General features: G+C 42.4%; 1 protein-coding gene across 1 annotated transcript in view; it reads left to right on the forward strand.

Annotated features, from left to right (window-relative positions):
- Positions 1–15,049: 15,049 nt before the first annotated feature.
- ARSJ (arylsulfatase family member J) overlaps positions 15,050–19,849 on the forward strand; it is a 45,664-nt gene continuing 40,864 nt past the window's right edge. The window contains exon 1 of the mRNA XM_040584562.1: positions 15,050–15,884. Coding sequence (XP_040440496.1) covers positions 15,508–15,884 — 377 coding nt within the window. The 5' untranslated portion in view covers positions 15,050–15,507. The remainder of the gene's footprint in view (positions 15,885–19,849) is intronic.

Consider the following 19,849-nt stretch of genomic DNA (forward strand, 5'->3'; position numbering starts at 1 on the left):
TGCTTGAGAAATGCAAAAACAGAAATCAAATTGCTTAAATTTGATAAGAAGTCAGCTTCAGACTTACCTGTTTTCATATTCTCTTGTCAAGCTTTTCTTCCACTGCAGGTGTAAGGAAAATCTAGTTCTTTTCTTAAAACATCCACTGGGTATGCTAGAAAAAACCCCTCTAGGATACCCCCACCATTTGACATTGCACATTTCAGTCAAAAAAATATATTAGCAAAATCACATCTCTTGAATTTAATTGTACTTATCACAGAGTTTTTGTCACTCTAGAGTGAGCATCAAGAAGTACATGACTGTTGTTACCTGTGGTGTTCTGCAAGCAGGTTTCTCTTAGACTTTCCTTAAGTGGATTTCCTAGTTTTTCACTTCCAAGTGCTTATTTATAACTAATAAGCAGTTATTTATATACATGCTTGTTTTATTATCCCCTTCTTTACAAAGAGGAATATCAATGCTTAGCAGCAGAAATATGGGTGCGGGTTTCCCCCCCAGTTTTACCTTTTGGCTGACATTCTTCTGTCCTGGCATAAAAAACTTCCTAGGGTGTAGTTCAGCCCGTAAAGTGTTGTACATAGTCCTTACAGTTTTTAGTGAATGTTACATGCGTAGGAAATTTACTGTTGGAAAATAAATCATCCTGAACTGCATCCAAAAGCATTCAGCAATGTGTGTGTGTGTGTTTGTGCTTGGTTTTTGCCTGTGTAAATTTAGTTTTCATATCCATGAAATGCTGCTCAATTACCATAGAAACAGCAATATTCATACATATACTAAAATCAGTTCAGTACATGATATTACAGCAATTTGCATCGGTGTTCAGTTGCATTTTCTTCCTGAAGAACTTCTCAAATAAATGTGTCCTTAAGCAAATCTCTACAATCAGTGCAATACAAAACAGGAGACAGATTGCTTTAAGCACCGTGTGTCATGCAGTAATTTTCAAAGGGCTAATCATATTAACAGAGAAAGCACTGGTGCCAGTTTTACCTTAACTAGTTAAGTTTTATTGAGTGCTACTGTCCCTAGCTGCTGCTCTTAACTTTCTATGATTACAAAACCATCTAGAGCTTGAAACTGGTTTTACAGTTTGCCCTTCTATAAGCCAACAGCTGTCAAAAATATCATTAAATAACAACACTTAAAATGCAAAATGTGGAAAAAAGATCATAAATATAACATGTATTTGGTTGTCTTAAATCTGTAGTAATGACCTCACTGGTTTCTCCAAAATACAAGATAATCTGGATCTGTGATGCTACCCTGAGTGTTAAGAAAGTCAGTGGAATAACCTCAGTGTCAGTGAAATCCCACTGGGGAAGTCATCTTTCTAGTCCATACTGTTCTAGAGCCACTGGTAAATTGGGCTTGGGGGGAGGGTGTCCCCAAAAATAGGCATTCTCACTGCTTTTCCTCTGCACCGGGACAGAACTATTCATAAGGTGTAATTAGCTGTGACCCAGATAAACAAGGTGTGAGAAAACATTTTGGAATCTCAGTTTTATGCTGTTGTCCAACAAAACCTTTAGAGGTCCTTTCCAACCCACCACCATTGTCAAAGCAAGCACTCCATGTCCCCAGCGCACAGGTTTCTGTATCATAGCTTTTTTGGATTTGCATTTCTTAATTGTGTTAGGCAAATTACAGGGTTCCAGGAGCCTAATTGGTGACTAACAGCTCTTTACAAGCTGTAGAAATGACTCAAAGAGAATTTGTGGCAGAAAATGTTTGAGGTCCCGCCACTTCTAATTAAAAAATCCTACCTATGATTGTTTTCTTGCTAAACTAGTCCAACTTGCCAAGTCAGCATGATCTATTTGAATGATGCTAACTGACTACATAGGAGGAAAAGTAGAGACAGGCTTTCTAGTGCAAACAGTTACAAGTGAGTTAAACTAGGGTATCTTGGCAGGTTTGGGATGTTGGTATGCATCTAAACAGTCTCGGAGCAATCTAAATCAAATTATGGTAATTTTAATTTTGACTACAAGTGACCTCATGTGGAGTTTAATACATTTTAACATTCCCAGCTGCAGCCAACTCAAGATTGAATTTTCTTGTGTATACCTAAGCAGACAGCTCTCTGTGTGCGAAGTATTGGAATTCTGTGGTTCAACAGTCTATGGCAACCAACAGGTGAAGAGAAAGTCCTGTATTTTGGAAATCATAGGAGGTTATTACAGCTAATTAAACAGTCAAACCTTCAGCAACTATATGTGAAGTGATATAAGAGTCTCCACTGACAGTATATTACTTGTTACCATGAGTTAGAACCAACCTTGCACATTTAAATAATTTTCCCCAAAAAAATTTACCCAAGGGACTCTGAGTATTATGCTGTACATTGGACACAGTGCACTTGGGTCAAGGCTCCAGATCAAAGTCTGATCAGCTCCATACCTTCCACTTAAGAGTTAATCCATCCACAGTATTAGTCACAAAATATGGAAAGTAACCAAGTTTCCTGTTTCATGCCTCCAGGCATATCCAAGTTACTGTATCCATGGAATTAGGGCCTGCAACTACGGGATATTGGTTTGGTGTGCTTGAAACTAGCCGTCTAAGAACAGAACTGAGGATCTGATATTTATTGTTAATTATTGTAGAGATCTGCTCTAATGAAGAGATTAGTCTGGTTTACTGAAAACCAAGAAATTGAAATTAATGTCTTCATCAGTATGTTTAAAACTAGACGAGAGAAACAGGAGTTGATTGCAAGCAAGACCATTCTGGGAGAGACCTCCTATGTTTTTGGCTCCAGGTTTCGGACATAACAGGCAATTGCAATTTCTAGTCACATTTATATGGTTGCCATGTCAATCTTTAATCAGTGGCAGTCTGTATATTAAGCAAACACAGGCCTCTCTGCTTTTCAGTAAGCAACTTGTGTGGTTTGCCTATATATAGACTGTGATTTTTACAGATGAGTTTGAGCATCCAAATAATGATTTTAATAACTAATTTTAATACTAGCATTCTGCTAGTAAGATCAAAATATATTCTGAGGCAAGTATGCATTCAATTAATCAGTGCTTATGGTTTATTTTGTTTAGCCCAGTCACAGGTCACCTAGGGAATTACACAGCATTTCTTCCACTTCTTCCTCAATTGTTCTAGACTTGATATTTTGCTGATGTTTAAAATAGGTGTCTATCATTAATACCGGCTATCATATTTGGATTTTGCCTCTGGTAAGTATTTCTATCAACACAGCTCCACAGAGGAATGCAAACAGAGGGTGAAATACAACTAAATGCCGGCTTGCTGGCTTTTACAATTTTATCACCATCTGAAAACTTATGGACTCAAACCTGAGCGTGAGAGAAGAAAGAAACATTACTTGAGATTATTTGTGGTAAAAAGGAGGGCAGGGGTGTTCTTGCATTTTTTTCTGGAGAACAAAAAAAAGGTTGAAAATACAATGCATTACAAACTCAACATTCAGGAGACATATAGGGTCCAAAATGTATTATTTTTTAAAAAATCCCATTAAAATTAGATGCCTGACCCATGATCTGAAGGCATAGAGCTTTAGCAATATTATAAATGACCATGAGTACATTTATAATGATTTACCTTAGAGACAATATTAGAAGGAATTTTCTTCTAGAGAGAGAGCTCGTATCTTAATCTCTATTTTCCCCAAACCAAAAGAGGGATACAGCTTAATGGACTTAAAATATACACTTCTACATGTCAGAAAAAAAGGCTTAGACATTTATTCTTCATGTCACACAGTTCTATTGCACAAAATACAATTTATATTTTTAATTTATGACAATCCTAGTAGTGGAAGTTTCGACAATACATCCTGTTACTGTGTCCAAAATTCTGAGGTTTTATGGTAGCAGGGGTTATTAGTCATACTATGTGAACGAAAGAACCTGTGGAATAGGGAGCATCAAAAATCAACAGAAACGGCTAATTTTTTAATCCATATGTTATATATATGTATAAACATGTATGTATTATATACATATACATAGACACAAATGTTGACCTACCAGCAGCTGCACATTATTTAAGATTTAAGAACAGATTTTGCCAAATACATATGGTTGAAGCCCCTTCCCAGGGAAGAAAATTAATTTGTAGATCAAATAGCTCAAGACTTTTTTGTAGGTTCATACCAAAACTGCTGACACTCAGTTAAGGAAATTACGGTTTCTCAGGGCCTTTTTCCTCTTTGCATGTGGGGATAATCTCTATTTTGCAGCATTTATAAGACCTATCACTGAGAAACAAAGGAAACAAACGTAGTAAAATTCCCTCTAAGCCATGGCAATTGTTTTAATAGTGATGCTACAGTAGCCTGTGTCATCCCAGGGGCTTCACCCCTAGCTCACCATAGAGGGGACCATTTCCACAGACTTAAGTGGATTGCACTTCAGGCTTTTTCTGCAGTAGACTAATCAATCGTTCCTTAGTCAAAATATGTTCCCTGTATCTGCAGGCACTGTGCCATACCGTGTCTTTAGTTACACACTGCAAAGGAAATTATTTTTCTGAGACTGCATTTGGGAAGCTACCTGAATTTGTCAATATGCCTACGTCTGCTCCCACAAGGATGTTTGCACAAAATTTCAACTTCTCTGCAGCCTGTTGCACAAACTCTGTTATTGTGAACTCTAAGCAAACTGCAAAGAAATAGGAGATGCCTGTTCTGTCTTGTGACCGCTCCCAAAAGAAAAGGAAGTGGTTGCTGTATAGAAATGCATACAGACTTTTAACAATGTATGCTTTGAATGCTCTGCCCTTTACTTTTTCTGCCCTGGGATAGGTATTTGCTTCCCTATGTAATGTGCAACACCAAAAAACTCATTAGGTAGCATAAAAGTATTACTGTTCAGTGTATAAAAAGATTTGTCCCTGGTGGAGCTAAGCTTAATGATACTGTCAGTGGTAGAGAGCTGGCAATGACGTATCTGCATGGGTAATTCATCCCAAATGGGAAAGCAAGGAGACATGAGGTTTTCATTTCAATTACTCCCTATCTGTGGTGAAGGAAATGCTAACCCACCTGGGAAAGCAACTTGATTTTATTGCAGGACTGTGTCTGTCTAAAGTCCTCTCACAGGAGTTGACCAGTGTATAAATGAGTCTTATACAATGCTGCTCACTTGGAAAGAGGATGAAGGAATGAGCAATTAATGAGAATAGATAAGAACTGATCTGTGCTGAGGTTAGAGGGCAAGATAACAGACCGTGTTGATGAATCTCAAGTTTGTTTTCATAGTAAAGAAAAGCTTTCTTTTGGTGTACTTCCTGAAATAGGATTTGTTTCCCCTTTCCACACAGTGTTTGGTTACTTGTGGAGATGGTTCAAAAGGCTTGCATGTAATTGAAAAGACAGCCTGATGCGACTCACTGAACATGCTTGACAGGAATTTGGAGAGGGGGCTGGTGCTGTTTGGAAGAGAGGATCAGTAGAGCTTCCTCCAGGAGGCTGGGACAATGCTAGGGGTGTAGTTAATTAATCCAAGCAGCAATACGTGTGATATTACCAAAGCAGAACGCTCTAAAGGGTTCTCAGAAAATTCTTAATTTATTACGCTTTCAGTTTGGGAAAGTAGGGGATGGTATGTTTTCAAGGGTTCTGGCAGTCATCCAGGCCCAGCTGAAATCTTATTTAACATATGGGGCTATTGGTAACTTTCATAATGCTCATGAATTCCCAGAGGAAGTGATAGAAACCCCCCACCTGCAAAATTTAAGCTCTTTGTTATTACTTACACTGTAATAGTGCCTCGAGGCTCTAATTTGCATGACATGCTCTTATACAGCATTTCGGCTGGAACTTACTGCCCTCTGTAGAATTCAAGAGGTCACATTTTATGCTTTTTAATCATTAATTGAACTTAATCAGCAATTTTTGATTGTCCCAGTGTTCAGAACACGCTGCTGCCTACAGATTGTACATTTCTGCATGGTACAGTGTTAACACTGAATTACTTTCTGGCCAACTTTTGCAGTATAATTAGATGAATGCGTCCTTTTTCTTTGTTACCTTTTGGTTCCTAAGCAACACATTTTCTGCCACATTAGTTATCCCTCTACCTGATGCTCTATGACACAAAATATACAGTAGTTCTGCTGAATAGTGTAAGTGATTTAGTGTTGCAAGGGTTTTTTTAAGAAAATTTCCAAACTTGGATTGGAATCAATGTAAAAATGGTTAGGTGTCACTTACATGTGTAGCTGCTGTACTAATTTTGGAGAATTGGTGATTTCATCCTAGATCTTAGGAAAAAAAAGTACCTGCATCAAAAAAGGCACATGCAACCATTATTCATAACAAGCAATAGACTTAGCAACATGAGGCAAGAGAAGAGCTTAATAAAACAGTAACTCCTGTCCACCAAGGAGTCCCTTTCCAGTGGGCTATAAACAGGGGGCTCACATCTGCACAGCAACTTTAATGAAGTTTATATGTAGCAGTATCTCCAGTTGTATTATGTAGCTGAGCCCTAGAAGAAAGATAAGTAGCAGTGTTTCAGCCTCAAGGAATAATTGGCAAAAAAAGTCAAACAGACATATGTGTACACCAGATCAAATGCTGCAGGTGGTAACCAGGTCAGGCAAGTGTGCCAAGGAAGAAGTTACAAGGAGACATTTGTAGGCTTGGCCCAGGCTGGTCTTGAAGGCATTCCCTCCGGCTCAACTCTGAGGCACATTGCTTCAGTGGTTTTACAGAAGAGGCTTCTGGTGGCCTTGCTGCTATCCCAGCTACAGCATTTCTGTGGATAGGTGAAGAGGTCATTTCTATTAAAGAGCTTTCTAAGGAGTGATGGAGCCTAATTCATAAAAATGGGAATAATAAACTGAGGAAATTCACACCAGAAAACAACATAATTTCCATATTCATAGTAAAGAACATTTCTTTTAAAATATGTGTTCACACATGCTTAGATGATACCAAACTTTCATGAAGGGCTATTGTATTTAAATATCAAAAAGAGATCTATAGCACATTTCTCCTTAAAAGCATTGTGTTGTGGTTTTTTCTTCTCTTGTATCATCTTCTGTCTCTTATGTGTATTTTGTTATATGTGTAAGCAGAGAGTTTATGAATGGGTGAGGAACACAAGTAGTTACCTCATGGACTGGACCTTATCAAAGTCAGACTAGAAATAAAATATGGAAGTTTATGAGTCGTACTGGTTAACAACTGGAATAGTGCATCAAGCCTATGATGGATATGCTATAACTTTTAAATGAAGTCTGGGTTTGTTTCTGAAGCATTTGCTCAGATGTTCATAAGAGCATAAATTCAGGGAAGTTCTGTAGTCTATTACATGAGCTGCTATGTGGATGATCATGGTGGGCTCTTCCAGCTTTAGAATATATAAATAGATCTAATTCTTACTAAGTGCAGCTGTGACTGCTTTGAAAACCTCACTATTAAACTCATTCATAGTAAACAAAGCAAATGAAAGTTCTTATAGTATGTACTTGCACGAAGCAAAATAGTATTGCTAGAGTGTACTAGTTCTCTTGTGCTATCAAATAAACAGTACTTAGTAACATATGTATGTATTAGCAATATAATGAGGGGATATGTGTTGTGAAAATAAATTTGCATTTTTAAAATTAATTCTTTTTAAACTACTTAATTGGAATATGGAGCAATTTCTGGATGAGGAGAAGCTAAATAGACTTGAAATTTTCATTAGTCTTAAAGACTGGAAGAGTATCGTGGTTATTCATAAAGTCCTAAATCTTGTGGGGAAGATACATACTTGCAGTGTCATTCATTCTGTCATGCAATACAAGAAAAAGGGATGCAGAGCAATCCAGTAGGTAGTGGTTTTAAAAATAAACAGAAGGCTCTATTTCTCACAGTACATTAGCCAAATGGTGACACTCACACCAAAGGTGGCTATGAGATCAAAAATATGAACAGGTTTAATATAAAGCTATATAATTTTTGTGATTATTGCTTGAGACACAACATCTAACTGAGGAAATGCCCAAACTGCTGGTTGCTGAAAGGAACTTTCTTACAAGAGGCATTTGTTACCGGCTCTAAGCAGATAAGGAATACGCCAGATCAAGCTTTATTACTTTTTCCAGTACATAGAGAAGGAATGCAGTTACGTTTTTCTGATTTGACTAGGTAGTTCTGCTTTTGAGTTTAGTCCTATTGTTTGGTTTGTGAATAACTGCAATTACTGAAATACATAGTTGACATTTATGATTTATTACCTAACACTTTTCTACAGTAATGACATTCTAGCAGTTAATAATTCTGAACTAGAAACCAGCTGAACTAAGTGACCTAGTCGAAAGAGTGAGGTGTTGGAGTTGGGGTTTTTTTTGGTGGGGCGGAAGGACTGGGTGTTTGGAGTTGTTTTTTTCTGTTTTTGTTGGGTTTTTGTTGGGTTTTTTTAAAGAAAAAGGGAAATTTCCAGAGGCTCTGAAGCCAGTATCTTTAACAGGAGTTCCAACAGTTGCATAGTTTAAAATGTTGTAGATTCCTAAGAGGCTAGCAATGGCTAAAACATTTTGGGGCAGGACAAAACTATAAATATCAAAGTAGATGTGGGCTGTGCCAGAATATTCATAGCCATTTTTACATCTATCTGAAGGGATGAAACCATTATTGGCTATATTTCCAAAAGAACTAAGGAGGATGACTGACAGATGTGTAACATCAGACTATGGGAACAATGAATGAAGACTGAGATAGATACATCTGTGAAAAATCTTTCCTGTTGCCCTCCAGGTGAGGACAGGACAGCAACTATAGGAAGCACTTACAAGTATGTGCAAACGTATTTTACGTGCTTGTTATAATTATGTTGTAACTTCCCTTTTGGGCAGGCACAGCTGGTTGAACTGTGGGACCTTCTGAAAATTTCTTTAGATTAATTTTAATTGCCCATCATAATAGGTTATAATTAAAAGTTATTACCAAACTAATCTCTGATATTACAGTGTGTGAAATTCTATAGGCATGACCTGCAGCTTGTATTTGGTATAGCAGTGAGTCATCCAAATGCCATTTCTAGTATTTAACAGCTATTTAAAACATCCTGAGCTTTACAAGCACTTCATCAGCATTCTTCCTTCTGAAGACCATGCACCATTCCAAGGTAAAAGCACCCCTCCCCCTTTAAGCTCTCATTAGAAAGGGACCGCTTTGCTGCAGCTGTGCACCCGCAATCTTGAAATCAAATACTTCACCGGGTCAAAAGCAATACTTAGTATTGTGTTTTGCTACAGTTGTACCCTTTTGGCCAATCTGTGTTTTAAGCTTTTCAGTTTAACAGTTGGTTAAACACTTGCACCAGGCTGTGGTATTATCCCTTATAAACCAGAAAAGTTTTTTTCTTTACAAAGAGAAAGATTTCTCTTCCACTATAAAACTTAAGTTCTTCTGAAAAGATCCATCCTGTTTGAATTTACTAGATTTATGTTGCATTGTAAGGTCACGCCTAGCCCCAGTTCTCTTGCTCTGGCCTTTTTAACAGCAGTAATATCAAGACAAGTTTTAAACAAGACAGGTGACCTTGTGTGTAAAAACCCGTGATCTAGGAACAAATGAGACTGCTCCTTCTGTAGTATTTGTGGCAAGGAAACCATGTTGGAGATTACAGCTACTCTGAGAAAGACGTCTCAACAATAGCTTGCCAAAGCTTCAAAGCGGTAACATGCTGATGGCGATGGCAGCCTCTACATGTGCACTGTAACCTATTCCGATCATTTGGCTCTTCAGAAACTTAGTAAATCCAGAAGAATGTCCATACCCCTTAGTTAACTAACATCCACACTATAGCATTAAAAAAATAATGAAACCCAAAGCAGATTTTGTGTCTACATTTGTACCAAAGGTTAAGGGCAGCCTTAACTGAGAACTAGCATTGTTGCAGCAGAACCCCCCCCAACAGTGCTTGTATGAGCGGTAAGCCAAAGTCTCGCTGTCAAAGAACGCTCCCTGTGGGCTTACGCAAGCTGATGACAGTATCAGAGATGTGGGTCCATGGCCAAGCACAGGCATGGCAGTGAGAGACCACCACATGGGGTCTATGAAGCTTGCTCACTTTTCAGGCCTGAGGGGTTCCTGGGATGGTGTTCAGAAACATGTATGAGGGGACCTGCTCTGTTGCCCATGCAAAATAAATTATTTTGTCCTCATCTTTGGGGTTGTAGAAGTCTTTTTTGCCATTACAACCAAGAAGCCCTATCTGTGAATAGGTGGTATAAATGCATAAATACAGCAAATGCAGCTCCTTTGCTTCATAACTGGTAAGTAAATCTTACCTACCAGGTAGTGGCATAGCCACTTTATGCTGAGAGGTTCTGTCATCTCTGTAGTCATTGAGAACTGTGTGACCCTTTATTCAGTAAGGACTTTGCCTGGCATTTCTTAACAAAAATTCCCCTTTTCCTAAGGAAACACACTAGTCAGCATATCCAGTTGCTGTTTCTAGAAGCAGTTGTTTCAGTAGGACTATACAAATTTAAAGACTTGGTTCTGTTTTGTTCGGGATCACAAACCTTAGCTTACTGGGAAATGGCAGGGTCCTCCAGGAAGGCAGCCAGCAGCTCTGAAGTTGTGTTGTTCCAGTCATGACAGGGACTGACAGGAGAGGTGTATCTAAGGTCAAGTCCTAAACTTCCAGAGCAACTTTATCGGCATCAGCAGAGTGACTGCACATTCACATCACTGCAGGCAGCTGAGATCAGAATCTGGACCTTTGCCTGTGGAAGACAGCAGGGAATTGAGGAAAATCTGCGTTAAATATAGAATAAGTTAACAGCAAAGTTCTGGTTATGTCATCATAAACCAGTGAGTAAGCCACGGGTGGAATCTGATAATTCACAAGCAGCACATCTGTAAATTAATTACCAGGGTCCACCAATGAAGGCAAAGGGAATGATGTAAGTCTGATGACTCACCAGGTTTTTATTCATGTTTCTAATACACTGTTTCCAGTGATGAGTGCCTGGCAAAAGCACAGCATCCACCTGGGAAGCTGAATGCAGCGGAGTCCTGCTTTTTTCCTTCCCCACTAGGAAGGTACGCTGAGGACAGAGGTGTGCAAAACTTAACCGGGGTAAAAGGAAATGCCTGGTTATATTTCCTGGTTCTGGAAATATGAAGAATATTGACTGTGTGTAGGCCAAAGCTTGCTTGGCTCTTACTATAGTTGTAGCCATTAAGCTAAAAATAACAGTTCAAAAAGCTCTTCTTTAAGTTTTTCTGGCCTCAGGCATAACCAGGAAGAGCACTGGAATGCACATCCAGAATTGCAACCTTCCTTGTTACTGACAGCTTTGACTGGAAGGAAAGAAGAAACAGTAGTTGCCAACTAGTAAGAATTACCTTTCTAAGATTGAACCACTTGAAAAATGTTAGAAGAACAGTTATGTTACCATAAGAGTGTTAACACCTGAATCTATTTTTTTTTTTCCCTACAAACTATCTTCCCAAGACTTCATTTACCATTATTACTCCCACTTCTCTTGAACTCCCAGCTTCCCTCTCAGGATCTGTACTGGCACAAGGAATGAGAGACTGCATCTCCCAGCATCCATGTGCTGCTCCCACTGGGGCTGTGTGCCAGTCTCCTCCTGTGCCGAAGTAGTGTCTCATTTCTGAAGCAGCTGGCAGAAAGGGCTAGTTAGGGCAGAGAAAGAAAATATAATGTGTGTTATCCCTCCTGGAAAACATTTTTATCTACATCCTCCAAGGTGTGTCTCATTTTGAAACAGCTCTCCCCCCCAAAAAAAAATACCAACCAAACACAAACAAACCACCTTTTAGATTTCCTGTTCCCTGCAGCTGACCCAGTCCAGCAGCACGCCTGGTAGCATGGAGGGAATAGGAGTAGAGCTGTGACTCAGAAACATCCCTCTGAGTCACACATCCCAGGCCATTCCCAGGCTTGGGACAGAGAATCCTTCAACTAAACTAATTTTTTGCTGTCCGTGCTAATACTGGCTCTTTGCTCTCTGTCATGATTGGCTTTGAAGGAACAGTCTCCTTTAATTTTTCAGCTGCACTTAAAATTATAAAGCTGCTATCTTTTGGGGCTTGTATTTATGTATCAGATATGTATGTCTCAGAAACAGAAAGATTAGGTCTGATCTGAAACAATTGGAAAAGGGCATCTTTAACAGCCCCTGCCTTGACTGAAGAGAGCTGCACTTGAGCCTTCAACTGAAGTCATCATCTCTGCACATCTTTAATTGAGTTAATTTGATGGTCTCAATACATGCAGAGACTGCGTAACAAGTACTAAAAAGATATAATTTCCTAATGATATAATAAATTCAATTTTAACTACTGCATATTTGAATTAATGTATTTAACTACACTCAAGTTTAAATACCTATGGGGGTTCCCTACTTTTTTCCCTGAGGGAAAAACACTTCTTCCAGCTTTCCCAGCTATTGTGTTCCTTTCCCTGAGCATCCTGAACAGGCTGTATAAACCCTGCCTGCGACTCCTGAGTGTCTACGAATATTTCCTTAGGTGGAATATTAATAACACGTTATATTCCAAGGCCTGTTTACTTGAAGGTCAGCAGAGTACTTTGCCGACATAAGTCTTCTTCTGTTTTTACAACAGTGGAAAAAAAAAGAAAAAGAAAAAAGCGTGAAGTTTTGTCAGGCCCATAAAGAAAGAAGGCCAAGTTTGTAGATGTCTGACAGAGATTGCCCTCGAATGTTTTTGTTTGCAGTTGGGTGGTGACTAACAGGGTTTGGTACAGCTGATGGGGCACTGCCATAAGGCAGCACTGGAAAATCAGAGCTGTGTTCTGCTGTCTGCTAACAGCTGTGCTCTTTAGGGAGGTAAACTCTGTTGCATCTGCCTAATTATATGTATTTATTATTATTATTATTATTATTATTATTATTATTATTATTATTATTATTAGTGTGGTGCTCTGATGTTTGTCTGGCTCTGTGGTGCTTATATTAACAAGACATTATATATTGTTTGCCATTTTGCAGTAGATATATATGTTAAAGGAAAAATAGCATTACTTATCCAGTTTGTGTTTTACCATTTATAGTTTTAGGTTCCTATATACATTCTTTTGGTCTTGTAAATGTGGGGGAAAAGCAAGAGTAAAAAATTTGACTAGAGGATTCTTTTAAAGGGAATGGCATTTCAGTAGATGCAAATTTAAGTTTCTCCACTTTAAGGTTTTAGAGGTATTTGGGGTTTATTCTCTCTCTTTTTTTTAAGAGCTTTAGTTAATGTGCTGTGAAGTTCCTCTGATTTCAGAAGAAGATGTTCTACCTCAGCAGTTAAACCTTGTAGGTTTTTACAGTGCAGATGTAATTTGATCAATACCACTTTCCAGTGTGGACAAGCCCTTAGGTAGCACATTAAAATCACCAAAACCACTTTTACTTCCCTATTCTCCCTGCTGCAGCATTGTAAACTGCAGCACATGGCTTAGTTACCCCTGAATAGCTCTTTTTCAGTGGAAATTTTAGAGTGGGGACATTTCTGTTGATGTTAGGTTGCAGAAAATCAGTTAGATTGACCCCAAATTAGAGTTCCCTCAGGACAGCATTTTTTTTTTTTTTCTCTCCGGAACAAGGACACCGAGTACTCTTACAAACTGAATTACACTTGTGCAGACATCTAGGCAGGCAAAACCCAGACGCTTGCATTAGATGATGTTATTGAAGGTAATTAAAGTGTGTAAGCCAACATTTGACATCTAATACACACACTGTGGATATCAGTTAAGAAGCCGCTGCTTGCGCCTGCTCTATCCATTTAGTGCATGGAAATTTCTTCGAAGCGTCCATTGGAAGGTGTACCTAGGAGAAAAATATTAACTCTGGGAACCATTACATTGGCTGCTCTGCCACCCCTTCTGTGCTGATACGGCAATGCTGACTCAGGAACTTTTCACGAGAGAAACTTCCCTGGCTGATGGGGTTTGACATGCAGCGCACAAGGGAACACCGAGCTGTGCAAGGGGGATGTTGTGCTCTGTGAGAAAAGAAGCCACCCTTGCTCCCTCCCCATCCCAAAATAGCCTTGCTACGGAAGGCTCTTCCAAGCGGTGTTAGAGCCAGGGGGAGCGGAGTGAACTTTTAAGGGTGGATGAACTTTCGATACTAGAATCCACCCGCTTGTAAGAAGTGAGAGGCAGAAGGGTTCCGGCGGGAGGGATGCCGGCGCGGAGGCGCAGCAGCAACAGGATTTACTCTAAGTGGCTGTCGAAGAGTTAATGCTTCATAAAATCTAGTTTGAGTAAAAGTTGTTCCTGTCATGATGACTCATGTTAGACAGGTCAGACCTGCACATTTACTTCAGTTTAGCCTAACCGTGCGTGAATGTGGGGGTTTTGCCTGCCTCAGTGTCTTCCAGGGCCGTGGTGAAGTTGTATTTTGCAACTGCAGCACATTCAGACTCGAACGCAAATTTTTAAAAAATGATAGCACTTGGAAAAGGCACATTCCTGGCGTTCACCACAGCCTTACCAGGGCTGGAGGGTTTGGCATTTGGGGCTGGTTTGTGGCTGACAGCAAATCCGGAGCGTTCATACCTTCCAGATGTTTGTGGCTGTTTCAGAAACACTTTTGAACAAGCAATATTTCGGGGGGGGGGGGGGGGGGGGAGGCAAACGACCACCTAGCTGTGAGGAGGAGGCGTACGCCCCGCCGCGGGACGGGCTGCCCTTGGCGGGCGGGCGCGGGGGGGCGCTGCCCGGGAGCGGGGCTTCGCCGGCGACACGCGGGGAGCGGCGGGGGCTCAGCCCGGGCGGGGGCGGGCGGGCCCGGGGGGAGGCGCCGCGGGGGGCCGGAGCGGCGGAGGGGCCGGCCGGGGGAGGCGCGGGCGGGAGATGGGCTCGCAGGGGGGCGGCCGGCGGGAGCGGGGTCCGGCTGCCTCCCGGGGCCGGGGTCCCGCCGGGGAGCGGCGGGGCGGGGAGGGGCGGGAGCGGCCGCAGCGCCGGAGGGGGCGGGTGGCGGGCGCCGCGCGGGCCGGTGTGCGCGGGGCGGGCGGGGGAGGCGGCGCGGCACGGCACGGCCCCCACGGCCCGGCACGGCCCGGCCCGGCCCCCACAGCCCGGCCCGGCACGGCCCGGCACTGCCCCCACGGCCCGGCCCGCTGCCGCGGCGGCGCTGCGCCGGGGCGCTCCGAGTAGCCCCGCCATGGGCACCGGCCCTGGGACGGGCAGGCAGCGGCGCCCCGGCGCGGGGCCGGAGGCGGGCCGAGGATGCTGTGAGCCCCGGCGGGGCCCTGCCCACCCGGCCGGCACCGGCTCCGGCTCCAGCACCGGCTCCAGCACCGGCAGCGGGCAGGGCGGCCTCCGCCGCGCCCCCCGCCGCAGCGGCTGGAGTTGTTGAAGTTGGTGGCTCCGCTGCGCGGGGCTGCTCCCCGCCCGGCGGGCCCCCTGACGGCCCCTGCCCCCGCCTCAGAGACTCTCTTGGTTTGCTGGGTTTGGTTGGGTTTGGGGGTTTGTTTCTTTTTTCTTTTTATTATTCTTTTTTTCTCCTGTCTCGCTTTTGCTCCAGCCAAGGTGAATGGCCCGCGGTGGGTGCAGCTGGCCTCACCGCCTCTGCAAGGGGAAGATGGTGGCGGTGGGGGTGCTGGCCGGCCTCTCGGTGCTCAGCCTCCTGGCTTACGGCTACCTGTCCTGGGATAGCCTCCGGCTCGGCCCCGCGGAGACCGAGGCGACGAGGACCGGGCTGGGAGAGGGGCTGGGGGCTGGCGCCCCCAGCTCGCAGCCTCACATCATCTTCATCCTGGCTGACGATCAGGGATTCCGAGACGTAGGGTACCATGGATCGGAGATCAGGACGCCCACTCTGGACAAGCTAGCTGCTGAAGGGGTTAAACTGGAGAACTATTATGTTCAGCCTATGTGCACACCATCCAGAAGCCAATTTATCACTGGAAAGTAAGTTTACTCCTCCTTCATCATTCACCTCACCAGCTTAAACGCTGTCCCTGTTGGAAGGCGCAGGGCTGAACCTGGCTGGGTACACCTCTGTTTTATCCCGTAGCAGAGAGGTGCCTTTCCGATTCACTTAAAAACCTTGAACGAAACGGACTTTCTAATACATTTGAAATAGCCGAATAAAAACTCATGCTCTGTGAGCCAATAAGGATTCAGCACTGTGAGCTACCCCTGCAGAGTGCTATAGGACATTTACATTTACTGCATTGCTAACATACGTGCTAGTTGTCAAGTAATGTTGCTCCTACGGGGAACCGATCAGCTTAGATTTTCTGTGCGATTTCAGAGTGACTTACAGGAGGAGGCCGTCTTAGGGAACTGAGAGCGTTATGTTTTCTCCAGTACATTCATTGCAGCCGGCGCGTTGGATCCAGGGGTCTCACTGAACGCTGACTTTATGCGAGGTCTCTGGGAGGTATATTGAATTTATGAGATAATGCCCCAGTGTGTCGCTTGGGGATGAGTGCAGGGAATCCAGGCTCTCTTTCAGGATCCTCTGAGCTGCAATATCGCTCTTGTCATGATGCGGTTGCTGCTTTGCAAATGATTAGAAACTTTTCTCTTAAGCCACTAAGATAGGTGCCTCGCCAAAATGGTAAAAGTAGTGGGCTGGTTGGTGTTGTGTGCTTTGCCATCTCTGGTAAATTGTGTTTTATTGTGGTCTGTTAGAGTAAATAAACAGTTACCTAACCTAAGGGCCTTCTTACATGTGGAGGTTAATAAGGATTAAAGCGGGGGGGTATGCATTTGAGCTGTAGAAACCGTTCCCAAATAACCCCAAGTGTGGACACATTTAGTCTTGAACAGAACGGCCTTGTTTCTGTTTAGCTTAACTCACTTTGACAGGAACAGAGAACTCTTAAAAGCAAAACAGAATGGGAGGAAAAATGTTACTTAGTTTATTTTCTCCACAAATATAAACAGGAACAAGGTAATGTTAGTATTGCTGGTAAAAGAAACACATGCTTATATAAAACAAGTAGCTGGCCTGGTGCATTGCATTCCATATGCTAGAACTGGAGATAATTCCTGGTCTCGATCTAGCTCCCACACTTGCTGGACCACGGAGATTTGGATGGAGAGCTGACATGGTATCTAGAGCAAGACTTCCCCATGTGGGTTTTTGGTTTGCTCTTTGGTTGTTTTTTGTGGTTTTTTTTCTTGTTTCTTTGTGTGGACTGTGTCTTAGAAGAGGAGCTATTTTGAGACACCTACTCGCTCATTCACAAGAACGTAGCTGCCCTGCAGCAACTCAAGTAGCAGCTCACAGCGGAAATGTGTATCAGGATAATGTGTAATGTGTCTTGGTTGTCTTTTAAGCCATGTAGCAGTTGGAAGCAAGGACCTCAGCCAGCAGCATGTAGCCAGCCAGCTTTCTGAGGATGGTGGTTTGGGAACCAGTGCTTTACAAAGGGAATGTCATGCTGCACAATAAGCAGTGGCTGGAGGAATGGAACGACTGAGTTCCAGGGGAACCAGGGTGCACTGCTTTGGCTCTTGGAGACTGCAGAGGTTGTCTAAACGCAACAAAGAATAAAAGTAAATTAAGGAATAACAATAACTCAGTTTAACTATTTTAATCCTTCATTCAATACGGAGCAGTTTGTGCGTAAATATATATTAAGAGGTAGGCATGTTCTGAGGAACCCTGCTCTTTTCATCAGCTCATCAGGCGGAAATGGTTCTGCAAATCTGCCTACTTTGGTTTTGGAAGCTTTTATAGGAAAAAAGAAATTTGCTTATACTTCATTTTATTTTCTTAGTCTGCTGGTCTAAAACCCTTAGAACATTTTTTTTTTTTTCATGTTGTTCTACTTCAGGAAAAAGGAGCCACTGAGAGAAGCCACAGAGAGAAGGAACTCATATGAATGAGAAATACAGGAGGGAATGGTGAGGGGTTAATAGGCTTGGGTAGAGTATTAACAAGATTCAGAGGATACTATTATCCATTCTGGCTGCTGCTGCTAGTGATAACTACTTTTACTGCTTTCTTAGTAGAGGCACCTTAATGAAAATGCCAGGACTCAGAAACTTCTAGTCCAGAGAAGTGCTGTTGTTTCTTGAATTCCAAAGTGTGTGCTGCTCCTCTACTGAAGGATCACCTGGATGCTCCATGCCTCCCAGGACACACACCACGCTTAACAGGTTCCAAATATTACATAATTAGTCTATGAAAAACAGAGGGACTTGTGTAAACCAGGCTCATTAGGGAGCCCTGACTCTCATCGCCAAGTGGAAGTCAGGCTTCAGGCAGAGAGACTTTGAATGCTCCAAATTCTTCATCGGTCTCCAGGCTTGTGTTAGCAGAGACCCTTCTTTTGGTTGCTGTTCTGTGCTAGTGAATGAGCACAGGGAAGGAGGTTGGAGGTGACATGTTCAAAGGAAGAGGTAAAATTAGCTCTTTTTTCCCCTTCGTGCCACACCACAATGTTAAGAGCTGGTGACCCTCTCTTTCTGACCACTTCTACTTCCCTCTGCTTTCTCATGTCCTGTGCTTGAGTCTTTGGCCTACTTTCATTTCTTGCTTTCCGCCAGTATTACCTCTTTCCCCATTCACTCCCTCAAAAGCTATTGCTTTCAGGCTAATAGTAAAGCTGGCTTCCACAGCTTTTTATTTTGGGCTTTATTTATGGGTGTGGGGAAGGGGTTGCAGCTGAGCTGAATCTTGGGAACAGAGAAGAGAAGTGTGAGCCAGTGGGCTGAGTGCCATGTGTGATGTGCTCTCCCGGCCGGCTGCGCTGGGGCCGCCGTGGGGAGGTAAGGGAGGCAGCTCCTGGGAAGCAGCTTGGCCTGTGCTCGGCAGCTGCATGACTCTGTCGCAGAAGTGACCTGGGCAAGAGTTTGCTCTGGCTCGTGCTGCTCCTGGGACTGCTGCAGTTCCTGCCTGAGCTCCTACAGCTGGGTTGAAGTGTGATAATCGGTGGGTTTTGGAGACTCATCCCTTGTGTTGCTTCGTGCTGGTTTGAGCAGGCCACTGCCCTGCATATGCTCAAGAGGTTATCGACCTGCTGATAAATTGTAGAAAGACTGCAGGCTTTTTTGGGCTTTTTTTTTTTCTTTCCTCCCAAAGGATGTGAGTGAACATAAGTTGTCCTCCAGACAAATTGTATTGCGTGGTACAGTATTTTTTGTTGTTTTCTTGAAAGTAATAGGCATACCTCAATAAACTAAATAATTTAAGCAGAATAGCTCAGGATACATAGCCTTAAGCTAATGCTGAGGCAAAACCTGTCTTACACAGGCACCAAGTTAGGTAGGAAGATATTTGCATGCGTGCATACATCAGCCATGCTGGGGTATCCTTAAGATACAGAGAGACATATGAATGTGATACGGAACACAGCTAAACTAAGAGACTACTTTCAAACTCATCCATGAAAGAAATGAAAAATAAACACGTTTCTGTGGTTTCTTACTGAAATTTACATAGAAGAACTTAAAAAAAATAGTGGCTTAGACTTCCAGTCTTCAAGTTCTCACCTCTAGGAAAAGGGGTTAAGAATACACAATGATGCTCAACATGCACCCAGCAGTGGGCTGGCCAAGCTCTTACTGAGTTAGCTGTTGTATCTGTGTGCTTAATGGCCTTGATGATTTTTCATTGCATGAATAGTCTTGTAGACAAGTATGGTAGTATTGTTTAAGATGATCTTGATTGATGGAAAAATACAGGTCACATAATGTACTAAGAAAATCTAAGATTATTTGTGTGTGGAGTTTTCTGCCTGTGCATGTGTGAGAGTGCATAAAGATGAGGTACAGAGTATGAGATCGATTTGTTATGGTCACATGTGGTATTGATTATTGAGATAACTTGTTAAGTTACTTTATTGTGAAGAGTCATCTCCTTTTTCAGTGAAGAATTATTGAAGCGTAGTCAGTGTGTAGACAGTTTACCAGACTTT

Source organism: Falco naumanni, chromosome 1 (assembly GCF_017639655.2).
Source record: "Falco naumanni isolate bFalNau1 chromosome 1, bFalNau1.pat, whole genome shotgun sequence".
NCBI lineage: Eukaryota > Metazoa > Chordata > Aves > Falconiformes > Falconidae > Falco > Falco naumanni.